This window comes from Globicephala melas, chromosome 4 (assembly GCF_963455315.2).
Source record: "Globicephala melas chromosome 4, mGloMel1.2, whole genome shotgun sequence".
NCBI classification, from domain to species: Eukaryota; Metazoa; Chordata; class Mammalia; order Artiodactyla; family Delphinidae; genus Globicephala; species Globicephala melas.
In genome coordinates, this window is record NC_083317.1 from 74,513,125 (window position 1) to 74,538,102 (window position 24,978).

The window sequence follows — 24,978 nt, forward strand, 5'->3', positions numbered from 1 at the left end:
AACTTTATCCCTTTTCTTGTCCCGTCCCTGTCCCCCTGAAGATTGAGAAATAGCAAAGAAAAGAGGGGACTGAAACCGAGCAGGACCTCACGGAGCATTCCCCAGGTACAAGGCCCTCCATGTCCCCTGTTTCGTGTTTGACCTTCCCTGAGTTCCAAAGAGCAGACTCAAGCAGTTAACGATTAGAACAGAGTCACAGGACTCCTAGTTCCTCTTGAAGGGATGTAGATGACAATCTGACACATATCTTGTTGTTCTGTGGAAACTAAGATGCCACACCCAGTGGAGGAAGGTGACTACATGCTGTCGGCAAGCAAGTAGACCCCAGACTTCTTGGAACTGGAAAGTTGATGACTGAGATTCCCTAAACATCATCCTGTTACCTCACCACCAGCCAATCAGAAGAATGTCCACGAGCTGATCAGGCACCCTGTGAACTTCACACTTAATGGTTGCCTTTAAAAACTGTTCCTGAAAGCCAGCACGGAGTTCAGGTCTTTTGAGCACGAGCTGCCTGCTCTTGCTTGGGGTCCTACAATAAATGCTGTACTTTCCTTCACCACAGCCCACTGTCAGTTGATTGGCTTTGTTGTGCATAGGGCGAGTGGACCAGAGTTCAGTTCGGTAACACTACTAGGAAGCTCAGGGCCAGATATGCAGCTTGCTTATAGCAAAGTACGCAGAACCCTTGAGCACCAATCTTATCCCAAATTTCACATTATTTCACTTGCCTGGATTTTCTCTTCCCTTCCGCCCAATTTTTCCACTCAAGTATTTTTACTTTTTGCACAGGGTAGATCTTTACAAGCTGCCTCAAAATGTTTGGGGAATAAGGCAGGGAATTAAACTAACAAGCTAGTTTGTAGAAGATATACCACTAGGTAGCTGATTCATATAATATACTATAATATTCTAAAAATAATCTTGTTATACTGGTAATACTTTTTAAATCAGTAATTTAAGAACATTTTGGGAGGACAACATTTGTCACATTTAACCTTCTATGAATAATCCCTACATGAGAGAAAAAAATAAATTATTTTTATTTCTGCTCAATTCTCGGAAAACTCAATGATATAAAAATCTATACTTAAAGTCATTATTTTCAGCAAAAGAAAAAAATCATACAGCTTTATGGGATTCATGATCGTCTTTTTAAATGTGAATGTTAGATAGATTCTACCGTAAGATTATAATTGTCTCCTGTGAATTATTTTATTCTGTATCCAGTACATAAAATATTCCATATTCATTACACCAATCAACTCATATTATGATGAAAAAATATTTAAGTTATTTTATGTGGTAACTCATTAATGATACATTTTTTTTCTCAAAAAAGTTTAAGTAAATATGCTATTTCAAAATGAATACATTTCTTTTTCTCCCCATAAAAAAACCTAAATATCACTACAATTTAAAAACTATGATATAGGTAAGTAATCGGGAAAGCTAAAAAAGTGTCAGCATAATGACCAGTAAAATATTCAGTCCCAAACAATTAAGGTTTTAAAATAATTCATCATTTTTTTTCTTTTCTATTTTCCTCTTCTTAAAAGCATATTTTACTCTGAATTTTGTTAGGAGGGAAATTGAAACATTTTAAGAGAAGGAAAACCACCCAGGCAGCCCTTAAAGAGACAGGACATCATTTATCACCTGAAAAGACAGATTTATAAGAAGAGGGCCCTTTCTGTTCCTTTAAGACTGCAAAACAGATGGGAAGTGAATGGACAGTCAATGGGACAAGAAAACACATGGGAGGTGCCGCTGTATGTATGTTCCCAGCATAAGAAAGAGGTCAAGATTGTAACTGCATGACTGGGTCCTGGAAAGGGTCTTTCTTCAAGCTGTTACAAAGACAAACGCTGTTCCTCATCCTGCTGTCAAACTGTTATAAATATTGGTTTGTCAAAAGACCTTCAGTGCTGAAATTTTAAAAAGGAGGTGTAACAGATGAATGAATCATGAGAATGATTCTTAAACAGTCAGCTCATTAATGTAATTTTGAAAGTAAAAGAAAATAATACAAGAAGGGAGAATGTAATTCTGATTTATGAGCCAAACTGAAAGTTTATAGAAAAAAGTATGGAATTAAAAATTGCAGACTTTAATAAAGTTATGAATTAAGTGAGATGAAAAACAAAAATGGAATACAATTATATCTCTCTTTTTTTTTTTTTTTTTCCGGTACGCAGGCCTCTCACTGTTGTGGCCTCTCCCGTTGCGGAGCACAGGCTCCGGACGCGCAGGCTCAGCGGCCATGGCTCACGGGCCCAGCCGCTCCGCGGCATGTGGGATCTTCCCGGACCGGGGCACGAACCCATGTCCCCTGCATCGGCAGGCGGACTCTCAACCACTGCGCCACCAGGGAAGCCCCAATTATATCTCTTAAGTAAGATGCTACATAAGGACAAAGTATTATTAATCTTATCACAAGGAGAACTAATAGGCATTTGTGTTTTTTTAGGTTGATTTCATGTTTTCAGTTATTTCTCACTATAACCGTATAAATTGATATCATTACTGATATTGGTTCCATAAGGCAGAATAAGGCTCAAAGACATAAATGCAGCTTCAGAATTAATTTCATGCACTCAGTAATTTAGAAAATCACCTTTAAATTATAAATCACAATTTCTTTTTTTCTACAGAAAAGAAATAAAATTGAAATAGCAATAAGAATGCATAGATGGATAAGCCTGGGTTATCTTTTTTGAAGAATGAAACCATTACACATTTCTTTAGGAGACAAACTCATTGTTCTCAAGTTAATGATTAGTTGAACTAGGAGAGTAGGCTCTAAAAATAACACATTGAAAATAATATAAAAAAGGAAGCCAAACTATATGAACTTGGTTATCTACAGTCACCACCAGCACAAACCCAGACTAAAAATGAACAGAATCCCAAAACAAATCTAAGAAGATACTATCTCTGACACATGTTGTTAGCCCCAGCTTTGCCATAAATATTTATGTAACTGGCTAAATCATTTCCCTTAGTGAACATCAACTTCCCCATCTGAACAATGGGGATAATAACTTACAAGCCTTATACGCCTTTAGAAGAAAAACACAACACATGGTGTAAAGTGCAAAGCTCTATACAAATTTAAAGCACATATATAGAGTTCCAAACAGGATTTAATTTGGATTCCAAAGTACCAAATGATGCAGTTACATGAGAATACTTTCTATTCCTAATGCTTGCCTGGCTCATTGCTTTCCTGATTGTCAGCAATCTCAGTAGAAGTGAGAATAAAAGATTACAAAGTTAAGAAGAGAGTGGACGGTTTAAAGTAGAGGCAGCAGCCAAACATTCAAAAGTTTTCCTGTAGACTTCCCAGGTGGCACAGTGGTTAAGAATCCACCTGCCAACGCAGGTGACATGGGTTCGATCCCTGGTCCAGGAAGATCCCACATGCCGCAGAGCAACCACACCCATGTGCCACAACTACTGAGCCTGCACTCTAGAGCCTGCGAGCCATAACTACTGAGCCCGTGTGCCACAACTACTGAAGCCTGCACGCCTAGAGCCCCTGCTGCGCAACAAGAGAAGCCACCACAATGAGAAGCCCACGCACTGCAACGAAGAGTAGCATCCACTCGCTGTAACTAGAGAAAAGCCTGTGCGCAGCAACGAAGACCCAACGCAGCCAAAAATAAATAAATACATTTATTAAGGGAAAATAAGTTTTCCTGTGTAAAAGAGAATCATGATCAAAAGCAGCTGGAGTGCACAGAAGAATCAATCTAGTAATTTTAAGATAGGAATGATTTCAGCATCTTTGAAGAAAGAGAGACATAATGAAGGTACAAGTACATATAGGAAGTGCCAGGGTCCTGAATACAGGTGGAGATTAACTTTAAAAGCAGAGTGATTTTTAGTACATGTTTTGTTACTATATAGCCTCTGGAATCCCTGACCTATTTAAAGCAATGGGTACCATAGGTTTTATTTTTACTAATGCTGCTTATTCCTCTCAGGGAATCTTTTTGAAATAAGTTTGTATGAAGAAAAGGAAGAGAAATTGAGCCTACTCTGATAGATGAGAAACCAGAAATAGGAGCAATGACAACAAATTGAAGATTTGGGGTATAAGAGGAAGCCAGCCCAAGATTTCTTCATGAAAAATGTGTTCCAGAAGTGTAACAGAAATTATGTCCCTAAGATCCCATTAAAAATTTAGTTAGAATACAATGTTACAGTGGTTATATCTCGGCAGTGGTAATAGTTTAAAAAATTCTGCCATCTATATCTTCTAACTTTATACAATGCATATGCACTAGTTTTGTGATAAAAAAGATTAAAACAAAAACACCTAAAATTCTGGTAGTTGTACTGGGTGAAGACAGGTACACATGACACAGAATATGAAGTGGTACCAATAAAAGGAGAGACTAAAAAAAGACCTGAATTCCTTGGCCCAGAAAAAAGATCTAACTCAAAAGATTAAAACTAAGGAACAGACTGAAAAAGTTCTTCTAAGAGAAATTAAAATGGACTAATTCCATACACAGTAAGTAACGACGAAGCAGAGAAAATCTATTATCTTTAATGGGCTGCACAAGTGTGAAAACTTCACCAGTTCAAGAATGATTTCAATTCATTCACAGGTGACAGATCCAGGAGGGGCAGTTACTAGAAATAGGAAGAATTCAAAGTGAATCCCCAACCACAAAGGATGATACCATGATAACCAATTACTAAGTGGCCCCATGAAATGTCTCTTGGTGTCACAATTACCAAGAGGTTATTTGGGAAGATATCAGTCACTTTTAAAATTGATCATATCATGAATCAGCTTAATCATTTCTATGAATGTGATAATTAAGAATATGAAATTTCTAAGGTAATTTTGAATTATGCTCATTTGGAAAAAGAAACAGTTTAGAACTGTATAAAATGGTAAAGAAATTAAAATTTCTTTTGTCCTCAACCCCTCCTGCAACTATCCTGAGAACCCTCTTTCACAGAGGTTACCAGTTCAGTGTGCATCAATTTGTCCTTCAAGACAGTTCTCTCTTTTTTAAAAAATGTATTCATATCTTGTTTAATTTTATTTTTTAATATACTGTTCCACAGATCAATGGATTGTTTTGCAATTCGATTTAGTTTTCAATAACTAGATTCCATCTTTTTCCATCTTAGAATGGAGAGAATACATAATTAAAAAAATAAAACAAATCAAAGTTTAATCCAAAACGTAAAGATATTATTTCATCCTAAAGTCTCACTGAGGGAGTGGTAAGCATTAATAACAAGGAAAAAACAGCCTCATTTCTAGCTTTAAAAATGTGCACTGTCTTTTTTATACATAATCATATACACACAAGCACATAATACATAACACATAAATAGAAACCACTTTAAAATGATCAACAAAAAATTCAATCCATAAATTACTGAACAGCCCTTTCCTATCTTTATTCTCACTTTTAATCAGTTAAAATGTGAGTTTAAAGCAAAAAGAATATACTTGTTAGTAAAGCATTGAATAACAGTAGCCTGTAAAAGATTACAGAGAAGTAAATATCCTTTTAATCTTGTACCAGTTTATCAATATCCGTCAATGTTGTCTTTAAAAGACAGACTTAGGGCATGAAAAATGTGCTTGATTGTAAAAGCCCCATTTTGAGTCTGAATTTTCTCATCAATAACCTGGAAAGCACACAACTCGGACTCACCGTGTGGAATTGCGCATGTAAATAACTACTCCTCTAACACACAGGACTCTCCCTGAGGATTACTTTATTCTTTGTGTCAACTCACTCTCTCTCCCTTCTTTGGACTACAACACAAAGGCAGAGTCTACTTCATCTCTGCAGACTCAAGGTAAAAATAATCCTTCACTCTCTTCCTTAGCTGCTTTGTCAATTTCACCTTACTAGGAAAAATATTTCACAAAGGCAGAAGTTAAAAATTCAATCACTTTAACCCTGAGAAGATACCTTAAAGAGCTCAAACACTGATAACATAAAACAGAAAGCTATTTATTCTGTAGTGAAGAAAAGAAACATTCTAATCTTCCCATTTTTCAAATATACTCACTTCTACTAACCATTCCAGAAAGTGCATAAATGTCAAATAGAATAAAAATATTCCAATCGACTTAAAAATTCCTAATAAACACACACACAAAAATGAGTGTTTCGGTGAACTGGGTGGACCGGGGATTAGGACATCACTGGTGACCTAGAAAGAAGTAAGAAGTGGTTCTGCTAGGGATGAAAGCTAGTCGCAAGATGCCAGCAAAGGAATGTGTGGGTATAGGGGTGAATGTAGCAAATGCGAGCTGCTCTACAAGAGAAATGAGGTGGCAGTTTTCTGGTGAGACAGAGTGGAAGAAAGCTTTCTTCTCCCTCTTTTTTAAGTTAAGAGAAGGGGGTAATGAAGAGCCTGTATTAAAACGTCATGATCCAACATTCATCAAACACATTCAATATGACATACAAAATATGGTGAATTTATGAAAGAAGCAAATGGCTTTGGCAGAATAGATCAATCATAATAGACATGAAAAAAATTTTTTCTTAAATTGGTTATTTTGGTTGATCTACAGTTGTCTATAGTGAGAAGCCTGCCTTCTGCTCAATTAAACAACACTTGCAGTACCTCAGTAAGGTTTTTAACCACTGAAGGAAGTTAAATAAACAGGGAAGAGGAAAAACACTAGCTCAGGACCAAGAGATGATAATGATGTATAAGAAGGCACAGTGAGAGACATAAGAAAAAAAGAGAAAGAGGGAAAGGCTGCTTAGAAGTGTGCTAGAAGCCAGGAGAGATGAGAAAGCAGTACTGAGTGCCTGTAATTACTGGCCAAAAAACCACAATCACAGTATGTAGGTATAAATGATGCCACAGAGATTATGGTTTTTACAGTTGCCTAGGTACCTAGAATTCTACAACTCAATGCTACCCTCTCCTCCTTTAAATCCCTTTAAAATTCATTTTCTTTGGTTATGTCTACAGAAACAAATGAACATGCTACTATAGATAATAGTTCAAATAACAAATTTTCAGTAGTCACATGATTTATCAGACTCTACTAAAAGAAGATATATGTCAATTTCATGCCCATTAATAAAAATAACAGACTGTGCCGCTGTAAGCATGAAGAACTCTCCAGAGAACTGGTGCGGGGGCAGAGTGGGTGGTGGTGGTGTGTGGCAACAATCACCTGTGGAGGCTTGGCAAAATACGCATGCCGTAGCCCTACCTCGGGAGGAATAGTTTAAACACATGACTTCCCTTTTCTACAGTTTTAAGTTCCAGATTCTGAGTACAATAATCTTTCTAGGATGATTTTCAGTCTCACACTACTTCGTGGCCACGGGTTTCATCCATCAAGGCCCTCAAGGATTCCGCAAGTACGGCAGAAGTTTAGGAATGTGGAGGAGCCAATGAAAATTAAACTCAAGAGTATCTTGCTATTTTTCTTTCCTAAATAAAGAACAACAAAATTATTCTTGCTGAAGCTTCTCCCATCTAGGTATTTCCTGACTACTTTTTATCCAAGTTTTAACATGGCATGAAGACATTTCTTAACTCTCTTATAAACTAGAATTATATTTCAGAGATAATGAAGGTACTTCTTCTTCTTCTTTTTTTTTTTTTTTGCGGTACGCGGGCCTCTCACTGTTGTCACCTCTCCCGTTGCGGAGCACAGGCTCCGGACGTGCAGGCTCAGCGGCCATGGCTCACGGGCCCAGCCGCTCCACTGCATGCAGGATCCTCCCAGACCGGGGCACGAACCCGTGTCCCCTGCATCGGCAGGCAGACTCTCAACCACTGTGCCACCAGGGAAGCCCAAAGGTACTTCTTAAACTTAAGCAGCTAAGGTGCATTTCTCTTCTGATCTTAGCTTATAAAATGGTAGTACTGGATCATTCTGCCTCTACTCCCTTTTTATAACCATAATTTTCAAAATGTACTAGTACATTAATTATGAAGAACAAACAAAATTTTCATTATAAAAATAATTTGTTACTACCTGGTAGCTCAGAGAAAAAAGAAATTTCCATCTGTCATCTACATTTCTAAGTTTTTAGCATCAAAACTGAATCTCCTGCACACTGAGATAGAAAGCCTGTATCTTTCCTCCATTCTAATTATCAAGAGAAAGCATAGGATGGAGGATAAGAGGAGACTGGGAAAGTAAGGAGACACAAAGACAAGCCCCACCAGCATTGTATATTGCCAAGAGAAACAAACTTTAGTTTCAAGAAACAATTGCCGGCTGTCTGGGAGATGCTCAGGCATCAAACAATAAAGAACAGTCAACAGAGGCAAGAGGCCGAGCATGCTGCTGCGACTGCCTCTCTAATCCCCGGACCTCCAGTAAAAAGGCCAGCTGTTGCCACCTCGTGTAGAGAGTCAGCAGAGCAAATTAACCACGGGAGGAAAAAAGCTGCGGATATTGGAAAATTCTAATTTACCAGCCTCTTTAAGCTACACTGTTTTTAACATTGAGGACATCAAACTATTATCATTAAAATAAGCCTGTGTAATGGTAGCCCAAGTAAAAAGGTTTAAGACTGTTTTCACATTTCATTAGTAAATGAGATAGACGTAAATATGAAATATTCGGTTTTGACTGAAGCATATCTTCATGTAAAGTACAAGAAATATGAAGAAATACACTGAAGTTTATTATAAAACATTTCAACACTCCCAGACAAGCTCGACAAAAAGCCTCAACTTAGAATAACAGCCATATGCTCAAGTAAAGATTCTGTATCTGTTACAGCTGGATTTTAAGTCTCTAAGTACAAACACACCACACTGAAAAGCTGTGTCTGAATTTTGGGCAACTTTGATACTACTTACCTATGGCGGAATTCAATTGAGTGTACTTCAAGACAATTTAACAAGTCACATAAAGAAAATTAACTTCCTTCCATCTGTTTACTGGCTTCATTTACACTTCTGTGTTCTCTTACCCAGATGTTCTAATGCTATCAAAGTTTTCATATTGTTTTAAAGTTTAAGCTGCAAAGTTTTTTTCGTGTACGAAGTACAGAGGATGATAATGATCATGATGATTATCACGGTCATAACTAACATGTATGTCTTTTTTGACCCTCTCCATAAAGGACACTGTTAACTATGGGAGCCTCTAACTATGGGAGCCTCCAAATATAAAAGACCATTTTATATAATTATATTGTCTAACACCTTGGGGTTTTCTTCTCAAATTAGTTCAGCAGAGTAGTTAAAAGACCTGGGCTCAAATCTTGGCTTTACCGGTTACTATCTGTGTGTTTCTTAGGCTGCCGTTTATTTTTCTATAACATGAGAAAAATGACTATACCTATGAGACTGCATGTTAAACACATAACCTAATATCTGGCACAGGAAATTTATTCAAATATTAATTTATATTCATAAATAGATTCAAGTTTCGATACAAAAAAGAAAAGGAATTTATTGTAAAATAAGAAGAGAACAATCTAAATGATTGGTAATACCCCTTTAATTCCTGGGTATCAGCGATTCTTTGATTATGTACACAGGAAATAGTGAACAAGAGTTAAAAAAGAAACCTAAGCTCTAAACCCCATGCAACTGATATCAAGGTCCAAAAACTCACAGTAAGCTAGGTTGATATGATATTTACAGAGCAAACAATAAAAGAATCCCATGCCGTTCTGATGAAATTCAGTTTAGCAACATTACTAGCAGTTGTTACCAGTGTCCAGACACTCAGTTTCCAGGCTGGGATGGAGAATAAATTCCAAAAAAAAGTCTGTGAGATGTTAGCACTATTACTTATTTTATATAATGACAATCATAAAATACATCTTATAAATCATAAGCAGATCATTATAGAAAGAAACATTTTAAATTGAGCTGTAACATGCCAATTTTTTCCTCTTCAAAGAAAGCGTTTTAAAATTGCGGTCCGTTTCAGTAAATACATTGGACACATTATTAAAAACTATGCTGGGAATCCAAATAGATTTTATCTAAATTAATGCTGTATTTAAGTATCTATAAAAAATCTTTTGAGATAAAATTCACTATAAAATCAAAAGAATTTCATCAAGGTCATAGTGAACATATTTAAACACCAGACAATTCTGAGTATGACTAGACAATGCAAAAAAGGAATAAGGTGGAAAGATTAGCTATGTATTTTACTAAACTGTCCATGAGGCAACCCAGTCTTTCAACATCTTCAGAGGTCATGTTTTCAAAAGTCTCATTATCTCTAAATTATTTTCATATGATTCCTGATCCATTATCAGCTATAAAAACAAAATTAAATTTTTTTTACCCTTTTCTCAGACTTAGGCAACAGTTGTAAAAATACTACAAAGAACATTTTTCCTGAATCATTTACTGTCATTATGCCCCACAAGCCCCAAATATTCTGTGTAGTAGCTACAAATATTTTCCTAAATAATCCCAATCTAACAAGGTTTAAAAATTAACAGTGAAGTATTACTACCATGTAACCCTTAGATTCCCACCAACTGTCCCATGAACGTCCTTTAGAGCAAAAAGACCTAGTTCAGGATCACGCATTGTATTTTGTTTTCTTATTCTTTAGTTTCCCTCAACCTGGAATAGTTCCTCAGTCTTTCCTTGTCTCTCATGATCTTGATACATTTTAAAGATTACAAGCCAGTTATTTTGTAGATTGTGCTTTAATTGGGGTTTTCCTGATGTATCCTTATGACTGAATTTAAGTTATACATTGAAGGTAAGAAAATCATAGAAGTAACGCTGGGTTCTTCTCACTGCATTCTATAAGGTGGCACACAGTTCTGATTTGACTACTACTGATAATATTACTGTGACCACTTGATTAAGGTGGTTATTACCAGGCTTCCCCACTTTAAAGTTATTCTTTTTTCCTTTTCAATTATTTTGCATGGAGACAGTTTGTGTGATTATACAAACATCCCATTCCTCATCACTGATTTTATTCATTTACTTATATAATTATCAATTTATGGACTCCTGTTTTATTCAATGGATTATAATTTATAACTGTCCTTATTTATATTGATGCCCAAACTGTCCTAGTTTTAGCCAACAGGAACCTCTGCACATTGGCTTCTGTATCTTGTTGACCTGTCCCTATCATCCTTCAACTACTTCCTTACTTTCTATATCCTAAGATGTCCCAGGTTCCTCCTGACCTTCCCCTGCTCCACCTATGGAATCCAGTGCATCTCCAGAGTCCTGGTTCCTTGTATGCCTCCTCATCTCATAAGGCTCCTAGAACTAGAAGAGGCAAGCTCTTCTTTCATTTCTTTCATCTTCCTAACTCTAGCTTTGTGGCTTCACTTCAATATTGAACACGGTATATTTTCTCCAGAATATGAGAGAATACCGTACTACTTATGTACTCATCTTAAAGGACAACCAGTCGAAGAATCCCCAAAGTAAACTGGTGAAATGATTTGCAATTGGGCACGTTTAAAACTGGCAAAATATATGATGCATCAAACTTCTACCAATCTCTACAGTAATCTACCCTGTACCATTTTGAAACTGTAGTAAAAACAAACAAACAAAAACTCTGACTCCCTTTCTCTAAATTTCATTAACTGAGTTACCATATTCTAATTGAATATGCTATACTAGGAACTTTGATCTGTGTAAGACAGTAGTAACCATTAAACTGTGACAGTTTACTGGCTGAAAGTATCCATGACCATATTCGCAAGTGTTAGACTGAACATAAACAGTAAGGAAAAGGTACTCTCAAGATTTTTTTTCAACTAATGGACAAAGTCATGGCTCATCTCCTTTAGTGTGACTGATGAGGCTGAGTCACTGGTCAAACACTTGCTTCCAAGGACATTATTTGGTACATTAACACGACAATAATTATATATATACAAAAGTAGTAAATCATTTCAAGGGAGTCATATGGGTACTTTCTCAGGAAAACATAAGACTTGGCTTGGCAGTGCACAAATTTGTGTTAGCAATACACTTTCCTTAAACAATCAAATTGGGAGTAGAAAATGATGGGGTTACACAAGACTCTATTATAAAACATGAGAAAAGACATATTTTCTAATCACTTAAAAATGTATATGCTGGTAAAACACATGGAAGTATTTCACTGTCTGATAACTATGTCTCGAGGGATACAAAAGAAATAGATCTGTATACACTGTGATACTGACACACCTCTTCCTGTAACAGTACTAATTTAGCATGAAATTATGAACCAGAAACTTCCAAATGTTTTTTTGAACCAATTCCCCTACCAACCCTGTAAAAAAACTATTATAGTATCATTCTTACAAAGAAGCTAAGGCTGTGGGAGATATCCTGCCTAAGATAACACAGCTAGTACATGGTAGTTCAGATTTAAGCACAGGCCTTCTATGAGTTAGCACAGACTTAACTATACCACCAAGGCAGCATGAAAAAACTGGAAGAATAGCAACAGAAGATGGAAATAAAAGTTAAAGTGAGATATGTTTCAAAAAAAAGATTACCTAAAGAAAGAAGGAAAAGGAAAAGAGAAAGAAATAGGAAGCTGAGATAGTAGGGAGGAGAGAGAAAGAGAGGACAAGCAGTGGAGGAGAACATGGTGTTCTGGCACACAGCAGAAGACAGGAAAGCGCTGCTTGGTTTCACTTGGATGTTCTAGGGGTTGTATTGTAGTGCTAAATATTCAGCTTAGAAACTGTTTTCAAATGTGAAGAACTGCTTTTGGTTGAGCATGTGCTACCTTCTGGATATCAGAAAATTCATAGATAGTAAATTTAAGTTTACATTGAAAGAAAAAAATACTGTTTCATGAAGTTGAAATAAGGGAAACTTGTAACAAGGTAAACTCAAACAGAAGCACTAACCACCAGCATTTTCATTTTTATTTAATAATATTAACTTCTCACTGATTTCCTTCGGTTCTCAAGTATTTAAGTAAATCTTAATAGGCAATCCAAACATCTTAAAGCTAGGAATTCACTAGCATTCAAAGAACCAAATGTCCCTCCGCGCCCCCCCAAAGCCCCCAAAAACAAAGTGACAAAGTGACTAACAGGGCCCAGCTAGGTTGGGGGCTGAAGGTGGGGAGCCATATCACCCTGGTATAGATGTTAAAGCCAGACCAGGTGTAAGAGGGTGTTCGCAACCTGCCCAGCAGTGAGGAGAGGATCCGTGTAGGAGGAGTCAGTGCAGGCGGCCAAAGCACAGCAGGATGAAAACAGTATCTCTACAAAAGCACGGTTGGGCTTCAGGTGAGGAAGAGTCCTCATGTAGCCGGGCAGGGGGTAGGAAGAATGAGAGAGAGAGATGCCTGGCAGTGTCAGAGCATGAGCTCAGTATAAAGGACTCCATTAGGAAGGGCAACCTGGCACAGAATGTCAGAGCCTAGATGAGGTGGAAAGGGTGTCAACACAGGGTAAGGTATTGTGGTAGTGGCCTGGAGTTGGGCGATAAGAACCGAGCTGGGTGAGAAGAACATTTGTGCAATGAAGGGGACAGTAGCAAGTTTGGTTACATATAAGAGGACTGATCAAAATAAGGAAATATATTAAAGATACGTAGAGCCAGATTTATCACTGTCAGAAAAAGGAATTACAAATAAGGAAAAGGAAAAAATTAGAATGAACTCGGTATTATTAAATTAAAATGGAAAGCACTGGTGTCAACTTATGGTTTTCAATACAGATATATACATATGATTAGAAATACAGATGTAAATATGTGTATATATGCGCACGCACACACATGGTATTTGTTCCTTCGCTCCACCGAGTGGGTCTGGGAACAGTGATAGTTCAATAATGATGAACATATCTGGTTTCTAGTTCTTGATTTCTAAATATCATTCTCCAAAAAGGGAAGCTTGGTCAGGGAAAGCACAAGATGAATATGGAACATCTTGTGTGGAAGGACAATATTAGGACAACAGGTGAAACTTGCATGGAGTCTGAAAATTAGATGTAGTAATTTATCAGTGTTATTAACATCCCGATTTTGATGGTTGCGAGGAGAAAATTCTTGTTTCTAATAAAGTACTTGGAACTGATGGAACTTCAGGTCAGCAACTTTCAAACAGTTCAGGGGGAAAAAGCTCTTTGTACATACTTTTCTATAAGTTTAAAATGAGATGGAGAAATAAATGGACATGCAGAAGGTGAAAAGGCAGTGAGATGGAGGGCAGGAAGGATTACTTACTGAGGTCTTCAGCCAGTTGAACTCGTTTACCAGTAAGCAATTTTACCTTCTTCTCACTATCTTCAGCAAAATCTTCCAGTACCTCTTTAACATTTTTCTCTAATCGCCTGACTGTTTAAAGCAAATAAAGAAAAATGAGAAGCATGATTTTTATGAATGCACAAGGATGATAAAATTAACAATATATGGAGAGCAAGTTCTTATTTTTCTCATCACGATAAATCTATTGTTAAGTTCAGACTTCTCAGTTATAGGGAGAATATCTACCTGTTATGCAGTACTTTTATCAACATGAAACTAACACATATCCTCAGAGAAAGTCCTATTCTTAAGCCCTAATATTTTAATGGAAGTACAGATTCCCCAAAAAACCTAAGTGATGCTTAGGAGTCCTTTCCTAACAGAGTTTTTGTGTAATGAAGAAAGACTCCTGGTATGTTTATCTCCCATCTTTTTCAATTATGGTTTATTTTCATTACTATTTTAAAGGCAAATTATAATTTTTGGCCTTCTAATAAATCTAATATTCAGGAAATATTTTGGCATCCATCTATTTAAAGTGAAAATGTTATTACTGTTATTTTTCATGTCAAATCAGAAAGTGGTCCTTCTGTGGCTTACCTTCAGTGTTTGTAAGTTGCTGTCTTAAAGTATTTGCAGTGATAGCAAGCATTCGCTGTATTCGCCAAAACAGGACAACATCATTGCATTCCAACTGAAATATTAGGTAATAAAGATTACCAGATGCAAACTTAAAAATGAAAACCACAATCATGAACACATAAAATTCCTGAAGTCAGTACCTACAGCCTCTGCTTTAATAAAAAATAATCAGATTTACCTAATACATATATTCCTCTTGTAGATAGGACCTACTGCATTTTTTCTGCACAGGAACCACAAAGTTCTACATGATTTGGGTTTTATTTGCACCACAGCTACATAGCTTTGTTTTGATTCCAATGACAAAGCAAGTAAACTTGGGAAGTAGAGAATTTCATTATGTTATATACAAGCAGAAGTTCACAGAATATATCCTTACTTAGCATTTAGTTCAACTAACAATCATGTTATCTTAAATATGTCCTTAGGCTAACCTCTGTTCTTTGAGTGTACACTCAAGCCATTTTTGAAATTCAGCTGCATATGCAAATACATTAATGATGTTTTAAAAAAGCTTATCCTCTGGGTGAGGAGTAAAACAGGGGTAGGAGATTAAGTAGTACAAACAACTATGTATAAAATAAATAAGCTACAAGGATATATTGTACAGTACAGGGAAATATAGCCAATATTTTATAATAACTTTAAATGGAGTATAATCTATAAAAATACTGAATCACTATTCTGTATACCTGAAACAAATATAAAATAGTAAATCGACTATATTTCAATTAAAAAAATAGCATATTCCTTTTTGAAAGCAAGAAAGCAAGAAAGCAAGAAAGAAAGAGAAAGAAAGAAAAGAAAGAAAGCTTATTCAATAGAGAGGTCTTACTAACAATGAAAATTATGCAAACAACTTGCCAATTTTTACACAGGCACATTTAAACACAAATTTCTTTTAAGCTGCTGAAAACGCAAAAGAAAAACACTTTAGGGGTCTCAAATAAGATCGCTGATTAACAGAGCTCTTTCAGAAGGACACTTTAAAAAGCATTTATCCTTGTATGAAAAAGCTCAAAATACATTAGTTTACCGCCACCTAGGGGTTACTTTGTAAAATGTGACATTAAAGTGCAGTTGTCCATTCTAAGAACTTTCTACAGTTCTTGTAAAGAATTATTTAAAGCAAGATTTTCATGGAGGAAGCTTGCACAAGCCTCTTAGATAGCCTCATCCACCAAAGGGCAGACACCAGAAACAAGAACTATAATCCTGCAGCCTGTGGAACGTAAACCACATTCACAGAAAGACAGACAAAATGAAAAGGCAGAGGACTATGTACCAGATGAAGGAACAAAATAAAACCCCAGAAAAACAATTAAATGAAGTGGAGATAGGCAACCTTCCAGAAAAAGAATTCAGAATAATGAGAGTGAAGATGATCCAGGACCTCGGAAAAAGAATGGAGGCAAAGATCAAGAAGATGCAAGAAATCTTTAACAAAGACCTAGAAGAATTAAAGAACAAACAGAGATGAACAATACAATAAGTGAAATGAATAATACCCTAGAAGGACTCAATAGCAGAATAACTGAGGCAGAAAAACAGATAAGTGACCTGGAAGACAAAATAGTGGAATTCACTGCTGTGGAACACAATAAAGAAAAAAGAATGAAAAGAAAGAAAGACAGCCTAAGAGACCTCTGGGACAACATTAAACACACCAACATTCTCATCATAGGGTGCCAGAAGGAGAAGAGAGAAAGAAAGGACCTGAGAAAATATCTGAAGAGATAACTGCTGAAAATTTCCCTACATGGGAAAGGAAATAGTCACCTAAGTTCAGGAAGCTCAGAGAGTCCCAGGCAGGATAAGCCAAAGGAGGAACATGCAAGAAACTTAGTAATCAAGTTGACAAAAGATAATGAAAAAATATTAAATGCAACAAGGGAAAAGCAACAAATAACATACAAGGGAATTCCCATAAGTTTGTCAGCTGATTTATCAGCAGAAACTCTGTAGGCCAGAAGGCAGTGGCATGATATACTTAAAGTGATGCAAGGGAAGAACCTACAACCAAGATCACTCTACCCGGCAGGGATCTCATTCAGATTTCACAGAGAAATCAAAAGCTTTAGACAAGCAAAAGCTAAGAGAATTCAGCACCACAAAACCAGCTCTACAACACATGCTAAAGGAACTTCTCTAAGTGGGAAACACAAGAGAAGGACCTGCAAAAACAAACCCAAAACAGTTAACATAATGGTAATAGGAACATACATATTGATAATTACCTTAAATGTGAATGGATTAAATGCTCCAACCAAAAGACACAGGCTCACTGAATGGATACAAAAATAAAACCCATATATATGCTGTCGACAAGAGACCCACTTCAAACTAGGGACACATACAGACTGAAAGTGAGGGGATGGAAAAAGATATTCCATGTAAATGGAAATCAAAAGAAAGCTGGAGTAGCAATACTCTTATCAGATAAAATAGACTTTAAAATAAAGAAAGTTACAAGAGACAAGGAAGGACACTACATATGATCAAGGGATCAATCCAAGAAGATATAACAATTATAAATATATAGGCACCCAACATAGGAGCACCTCAATACATAAGGCAAATGCTAACAGTTATAAAAGAGGAAATCAACAGTAACACAATACTTCAACACCTTACTTACACCAATGGACACATCATCCAAACAGAAAATTAATAAGGAGAAACAAGCTTTAAATGACACAACAGACCAGATAGATTTAATGGCTATTTATAGGACATTCTATCTAAAAACAGCAGATTACACTTTCTTCTCAAGTGCACATGGAACATTCTCCAGGATAGATCACATCCTGGGTCACAAATCAAGCCTTGGTAAATTCAAGAAAACTGAAATCATATCAAGCATTTTTTCCGACCACAATGCTATGAGATTAGAAATAAATTACAGGGAAAAAAACGTAAAAGACACAAACACATGGAGGCTAATAAATATGTTACTAAATAACCAAGAGATCACAGAAGAAATCAACGAGGAGATCAAAAAACACCTAGAGACAAATGACAACGAAAACACAACAAACCAAAACTTATGCGATGCAGCAAAAGCAGTTCTAAGAGGGAAGTTTATAGCAATACAATCCTACCTCAAGAAACAAGAAAAATCTCAAACAAACAACCTAAAGTTACACCTAAAGGAACTGGAGAGAGAACAAACAAAACCCAAAGTTAGTAGAAGGAAAGAAATAACAAACATGAGAGTAGAAATAAATGAAATAAAAACAAGAAAGCAATAGCAAAGATCAATAAAACTAAAGCTGGTTCTTTGAAAAGATAAACGAAATTGATAAACCTTTAGCCAGATGCATCCAGAAAAAGAGGGAGAGGACTCAAATCAGTAAAATGAAAAATGAAAAAGGAGAAGTTACAACAGACACTGCAGATATACAAAGCATCCTAAGAGACTACTACAAGCAACTGTATGCCAATAAAATGGACAACCTGGAAGAAATGGACAAATTCTTAGAAAGGTATAACCTTCCAAGACTGAACCAGGAAGAAATAGAAAATATGAACAAAACAAAGTAATGAAACTGTGATTAAAAATCTCCCAACAAATAAAAGCCCAGGACCATATGGCTTCACAGGCGATTTCTATCAAACATTTAGAGAAGAGCTAACACCCATCCTTCTAAAACTCTTCCAAAAAATTGGAACAGAGAAAGAACACTCCCAAACTCATTCTACAAGCCCACAATCACCTGATGCCAAAACCAGACAAAGATACTACAAAAAAAGAAAATTACAGACCAATATCACTGATGAATTTAGATTAAAAAATCCTCAACAAAACCCTAGCAAACAGAATCTAGCAACACACTGCAAGGATCATACACCATGATGAAGTGCGATTTATCCCAGGGATGCAAGGATTCTTCAAAATACGCAAATCAATCAATGTGATACACCATATTAACAAACTGAAGAATAAAAACCATATGATCATCTCACTAGATGCAGAAAAAGCTTTTGACAAAATTTAACACCCATTCATGACGAAAACTCTCCAGAAAGCGGGCATAGAGGGAACCTATCTCAACGTAATAAATGCCATATATGACAAACCCACAGCAAACATCATTCTCAATGGTGAAAAACTGAAAGCATTTCCTCTAAGATCGGGAACAAGACAAGGATGTCCACTCTCACCACTATTATTCCACATAGTTTTGGAAGTCCTAGCCACAGCAATCAGAGAAGAAAAAGAAATAAAAGGAATCCAAATTGGAAAAGAAGAAGTAAAACTGCCACTGTTTGCAGATGACATGATACTATACATAGAGAATCCTAAAGATGCCACCAGAAAACTACTAGAGCTAATCAATGAATTTGGTAAAGTTGCAGGCTACAAAATTAAGGCACAGAAATCTCTTGCTTTCCTATACAATAAAGATGAAAAATCCAAAACAGAAATTAAGGAAACACTCCCATTAACCATTGCAGCAAAAAGAATTAAATATCTAGGAATAAACCTACCTAAGGAGACAAAAGACCTGTATGCAGAAATCTATAAGACAGTGATGAAAGAAATTAAAGAAGATACAAACAGATGGAGAGATATACCATGTTCTTGGATTGGAAGAATCAACATTGTGAAAATGACTATACTACCCAAAGCAATCTACAGATTCAGTGCAATCGCTATCCAACTACCAATGGCATTCTACACAGAACTAGAACATAAAATTTCACAATTTGTATGGAAACACAGAAGACCCTGAATAGCCAAAGCAATCTTGAGAAAGAAAAATGGAGCTGGAGGAATCAGGCTCCCTGACTTCAGACTATACTACAAAGCTACAGTAATCAAGACAATATGGTACTGGCACAAAAACAGAAATATAGATCAATGGAACAGGATAGAAAGCCCAGAGATAAATCCACACACCTATAATCAACTAATCTATGACAAAGGAGGCAAGGATATACAATGGAGAAAAGACAGTCTCTTCAATAAGTGGTGCTGGGAAAACTGGACAGCTACATATAAAAGAATGAAATTAGAACACTCCCTAACACCATACACAAAAATAAACTCAAAATGGATTAAAGACCTAAATGTAAGACCAGATACTATAAAACTCTTACAGGAAAACCTAGGAAGAACACTCTTTGATATAAATCACAGCGAGATCTTTTTTGACCCACCTCCTAGAGTAGTGGAAATAAAAACAAAAAAGCTTTTGCACAGCAAGGAAACTGTAAACAAGACGAAAAGATAACCCTCAGAATGGGAGAAAACATTTGCAAATGAATCAATGGAGAAAGCATTAATCTCCAAAATATATAAACAGCTCATGCAGCTCAATATTAAAAAAACAAACAACCCAATCCAGAAATGGGCAGAAGACCTAAATAGACATTTCTCCAAAGAAGACATACAGATGTCCAAGAGGCACATGAAAAGCTGCTCAACATCACTAATTATTAAAGAAATGTAAATCTAAACTACACTGAGGTATCCCCTCACACTGGTTAGAATGGGCATCATCAGAAAATCTACAAACAACAAATGCTGGAGAAGGTGTGGAGAAAAGGGAACCCTCTTGCACTGTAGGTGGGAATGTAAATTGATACAGCCACTATGGCGAACAGTATGGAGGTTCCTTAAAAAACTAAAAACAGAATTACCATATGACCCAGCAATCCCACTACTGGGCATATACACAGAGAAAACCATAATTCAAAAAGACACATGCACCCCAATGTTCACTGCAGCACTCTTTACAATAGCCAGCTATGGAAGCAACCTAAATGCCCATCGAAAGATGAATGGATAAAGAAAATGTACATATATATAATGGAATATTACTCAGCCATAAAAAGGAACAAAACTGGGTCATTTGTAGAGACGTGGATAGACCTAGAGACTGTCATACAAAGTGAAGTAAGTCAGAAAGAGAAAAACAAATGTTGTATATTAATGCATATATGTGGAATCTAGAAAAATGGTACAGATGAACTGGTTTGCAAGGCAGAAACAGAGACACAGATGTAGTGAACAAACATATGGACACCAAGGGGGGAAAGCAGGGAGAAGGGTGGTGGTGGTGGGATGAATTGGGAGATTAGGATTGACATATATACACTAATATGAATAAAATTGGTAACTAATAAGAACATGCTGTATAAAAAAAATAAATAGAAAAAAATTCAAAAACAAAAAAATAGATTTTCATGATATAAAGAATTATAATATGGGGGAAAGCATGATAAAAAATGTAGTGCATTATTATTTCCATTATGCAAATAAATGGTTATGTTATATATCTACACACACATACATACAACATGTATAGAAAGAGGTGAACGGATATACATAAAAATGTTAACTAAAAGTACTTCTAGGTCAGGGGATTATAAAATATTGTTTCCTTTTGCATGGTTGTTTTTTTTAACATTTATTTATTCCATTTACTTTCTATAATGGTAAAGTATTATTTTCTAACATAGTTAATTCTTAAAAAAATCTTTAAAAAGTATTGTAGTGCCTATTATATGCACACGATCTAATATGCACTGGGATGATATGTATGTAAAATGTAATCACTACAAAAAGTGGTAAATATCTTTGAAAAAATAAGAGTTAGGTCACTCTATAAATTACGCATACTTTTTTTCAGAAGATCAAAAGACTTAAAAGTTAATGCTAAACCTCAAGCTTACTTTTAAGCAATTAAACAACTATCACTAAAAAACATTTCTCTTTATTTTTGGAAACCTTACCTCAGAATCTACAAAATGCCTCTGGTAGTAATAGAAGCCTCTTCGACAAAGGTTACAATGGTTTAGGGCTGTTTTTAAGAAATGTCTTCTATAAACTTGGTGCCAAGTATCCTTGATCTAAAATAATAAAAAGAAAAGAGACCAAAGAGTTACTGTATGCTCTCCAGGTTGATCAAACACATTCTGAAAAGTCATATACAAAGTTTACTTATAAAAAAGTTAATTAAAACCAACGGCAATGTTGTTATTCTGTCAACCTTCTATATCCATTAAAAAATTTTTTTTCAAGGTAAAGATTAGACCACTAGTACTCTGACTCCTTACCAGTCTATATACTTCAATATTTGCAGTGTTTCTAACAAGCATTATTATTAATCATCTTGTAGAGTAGAGAGGGTGGAGATTATCTTCCTCTAGTTAGAGGTAAGGTGTCCAAGGCAAAAAGAGGTTGTGAGCCTTGTCAGAGGTCAGAGTCAGACTAGGAAGCTGGTCTCAGACCATGTCCCTCAACCCAACAACATTTCCTTTCTCGTTATGAAATTTCATTGTTCCTTCAGCAATATGACCCCCACCACTTTATTATTATATAGTCTGTTAGGGTGTTCAGAGGTCTTCCACACCATTGTCTTTTTTCAAGCACAACAAAAATAATGTTGAGAAAGTAGAACAAGCATCATCAACACCATTTGACAGTTGAGAAAAGGGGGCTGAGATTATACCAATAACTAAAGGCAGTATTACTAGCTAATAGAATGGAAGTGTACTGGAATTCACATCTCCTGACATCTAGTCTATCCACTATTCTTATCACAGTACTTTGCTACCTATTTTATAGCTTCACAAAATGCAGTGAACATAGTTTCTCTTGGAAAAAATCTGATACTTTCTCGCTCACAGAAAGTAAGATATACAGCCAATTCATATCCTAAGATATGGATAAAATCCCTCCTATTGTATTAACCACTTACAAAGTTCAAAAGTATCCAACTGAACAGAATTTACTGTTAGTAAGAGCTAGGACCAATGTGGATAAATGAAATCTATATTAAACTAATAATTTCATGTAATCATTAGTTTTAATTTCATTTTCAATTTATAAACAATGAGATGTATAGCAGCTTTAACTGTTTCTTTTCATCAGTTTTCTTGTTCTGACCTCTGGTGGATTTTAAATTAAGTATACTCATTTCTCAAGTGCAGAAACATAAATAGCAAACAAATCTTTAGGAGAATCTATGCATGGCCCCGAAACTTCTTAAATGATTGTTTTCCTCACTAGAATTACTTTTCTAAATGGGGTTCACTTAAGCTAATTTAAGCTAATGTTAAAATGAAGCTTTGATCCCTTACACCCTAACTAACTAGGGAACACAGGCCCAGAAACACAATTGTTTTTTTAAATTTTTCTCCAAATAAGCATCATGAAGGTAAGCAAAAGTAGCCTAAACTATAATTATATATCCTCATATTTATTATGAAGAAAGAAAATGAGATAGAACCCAAAGGTATTATCCAATTTACTCATACCTGATTAAGATACATTTGACTGAAAAAACATACATATTAAGTGAGCCATATTTAAGCAAAAATTTCATTCTGTAATCTGAAACAGCGTAACGTAGTGCAGAGATCTCGGTGGGGTCTCTCCCCTTTTCCCAGAACTTACTGCTGAATTTGCCCAGAGAACTTCCCTTTTCTAAGTCTCAAGTTCCCCATTTACAAATTAAAGCATTATACTTAAAGCAATACTGAGAATAAAATTTCAACTGTTTCCACGCTCAAAATGACCAAGTTCTTTTTGTCAGCAAAAGTACACAAGATCAAAGTACAATTAAGCACTTAAATATCTAAGTAATACATTAGAAGTAGTAACATTTTACTACAAGAAACAAAGACTAAGGAAGCAAGCTCATGCTTTTCAGCAGTTTATTACCAAGCTTGGGTCTACTTCTACTCCTCGGGATTCAAGGTTCTTTCGGACTGTAGTTATCTCATCACTTGCAAGATAAGCTGGGTGCTCCTCATTACATTTCAACATCTTCTCCAGTTCATTCTTGGTTTCATTGTGAACACACTTTGAAATGTTTAAAAGAGGACTGTGTTTAGATGGTTCATGACTTGGCATGATTATAAAAACAGAGTCCCAATTTTAATAAATATATTACTTTTGCACGATTGGTGACACAAGCTCAACCACAACAAACAAGGAAAACCAGAGTACCCCGGCTTATGAATGCAAAACAACCTGGACATGTGAGGGGGCAAGGGGGGAAGGGGATTAGCCCTATTTGCTATACTTTATCGATACTTTGGCTGAGATGTTTTACTGTCCAAGTCACAGGATCAGGCACCTTACTATGTACATCCTTTCTTGACCTTAGGGTATGATTTCAATCTAGGAAAAAGTGCCCTATATACATGGGAAGATATAATGTTCTATAAATGCCTCATATCTAAGAACTGGATGACTGTAAGGCCCTGTGCCTGTTGACATGCTCCTTTTCTGATAAATACAAAATTCAGTCTGATTTTTTTAAAAAGTCTTTTCATTGAAATCGTTCTTAGATTGCTTCTGTGAGGTGCCCAACATTCTTAAATTCACTTCCAGTCTCTTCTCTATAATTGTTTACAATCTCTTCACCAAATGAGGAAAGCCTACACACTAGTGGTAAGTCTGAAAGCAAGACTCAGTACGGTGTCAAATTAACTTTATCTTTTCATTTTTTCCATCCTTCTTTCAAAACTGCATGGTACAGGAAACTAGCTTCAGATTCACTACTCTAAGCAAGTTACTACCATAGCACTTTGCCCCAAACTGTACCAAGCTACGGAATCTGAGTATTTATATAAAAATAACACTGAAACACAAATAAACGGCTTGTAAATGGAACTACTAAATAATATTCTCTGAAAACATGAGAAGAAATTTAATAAAGAGAAATTTCACTGTTTCCTTAAACTTCTGCTATTTGGTCTGAGACAGGAAGGAAAATTCCAACTATATTCTCCCACTCTTCCTGCCCTGTTTCACTTCCACCTGTCCACCTGTTCCCACCACGCTGGTTGTTCAGGAGAACACCACTCTCCCATCTATCCTGACCAAGATTTCCATTAGTTTAGCTCAAAGTGAAAATGTTTCAAAGGAATGGTTTTTCCCCAGAAGATTAGGAAAAAGTAACAATATAAGAGCAAAATATAGTTTTCAGAACATGGATTTCTCATCTTTAGCAAAGGACAATCTTAAGTTTCTTTTCCTGCTAAATCCTGCCAACTCAAAAAGAAAAGGAACTGTTACACAGCTATCTAAACTTGCAGTGTGGGACCTAAGGATATTCTCAACTTCTAGAATCTGTTTCTCACTGAAAACTCCAGGTATGAAGTCTAGACCAGTGGTTTTCAACTGGGAGTGGGAGG

The 24,978-nt window shown here is 36.0% G+C and overlaps 1 protein-coding gene across 4 annotated transcripts in view; it reads right to left on the reverse strand.

Moving 5' to 3' along the window:
• OPA1 (OPA1 mitochondrial dynamin like GTPase) overlaps positions 1–24,978 on the reverse strand; it is a 97,060-nt gene that overhangs the window by 13,513 nt on the left and 58,569 nt on the right. For all 4 annotated transcript variants that reach the window (XM_030860544.2, XM_030860536.3, XM_030860560.2 and 1 more), the window contains 4 exons: positions 23,498–23,638; positions 21,565–21,681; positions 14,782–14,875; positions 14,161–14,271 (listed from right to left, as the gene is read on the reverse strand). In XM_030860544.2, coding sequence (XP_030716404.1) covers positions 14,161–14,271; positions 14,782–14,875; positions 21,565–21,681; positions 23,498–23,638 — 463 coding nt within the window. The remainder of the gene's footprint in view (positions 1–14,160; positions 14,272–14,781; positions 14,876–21,564; positions 21,682–23,497; positions 23,639–24,978) is intronic.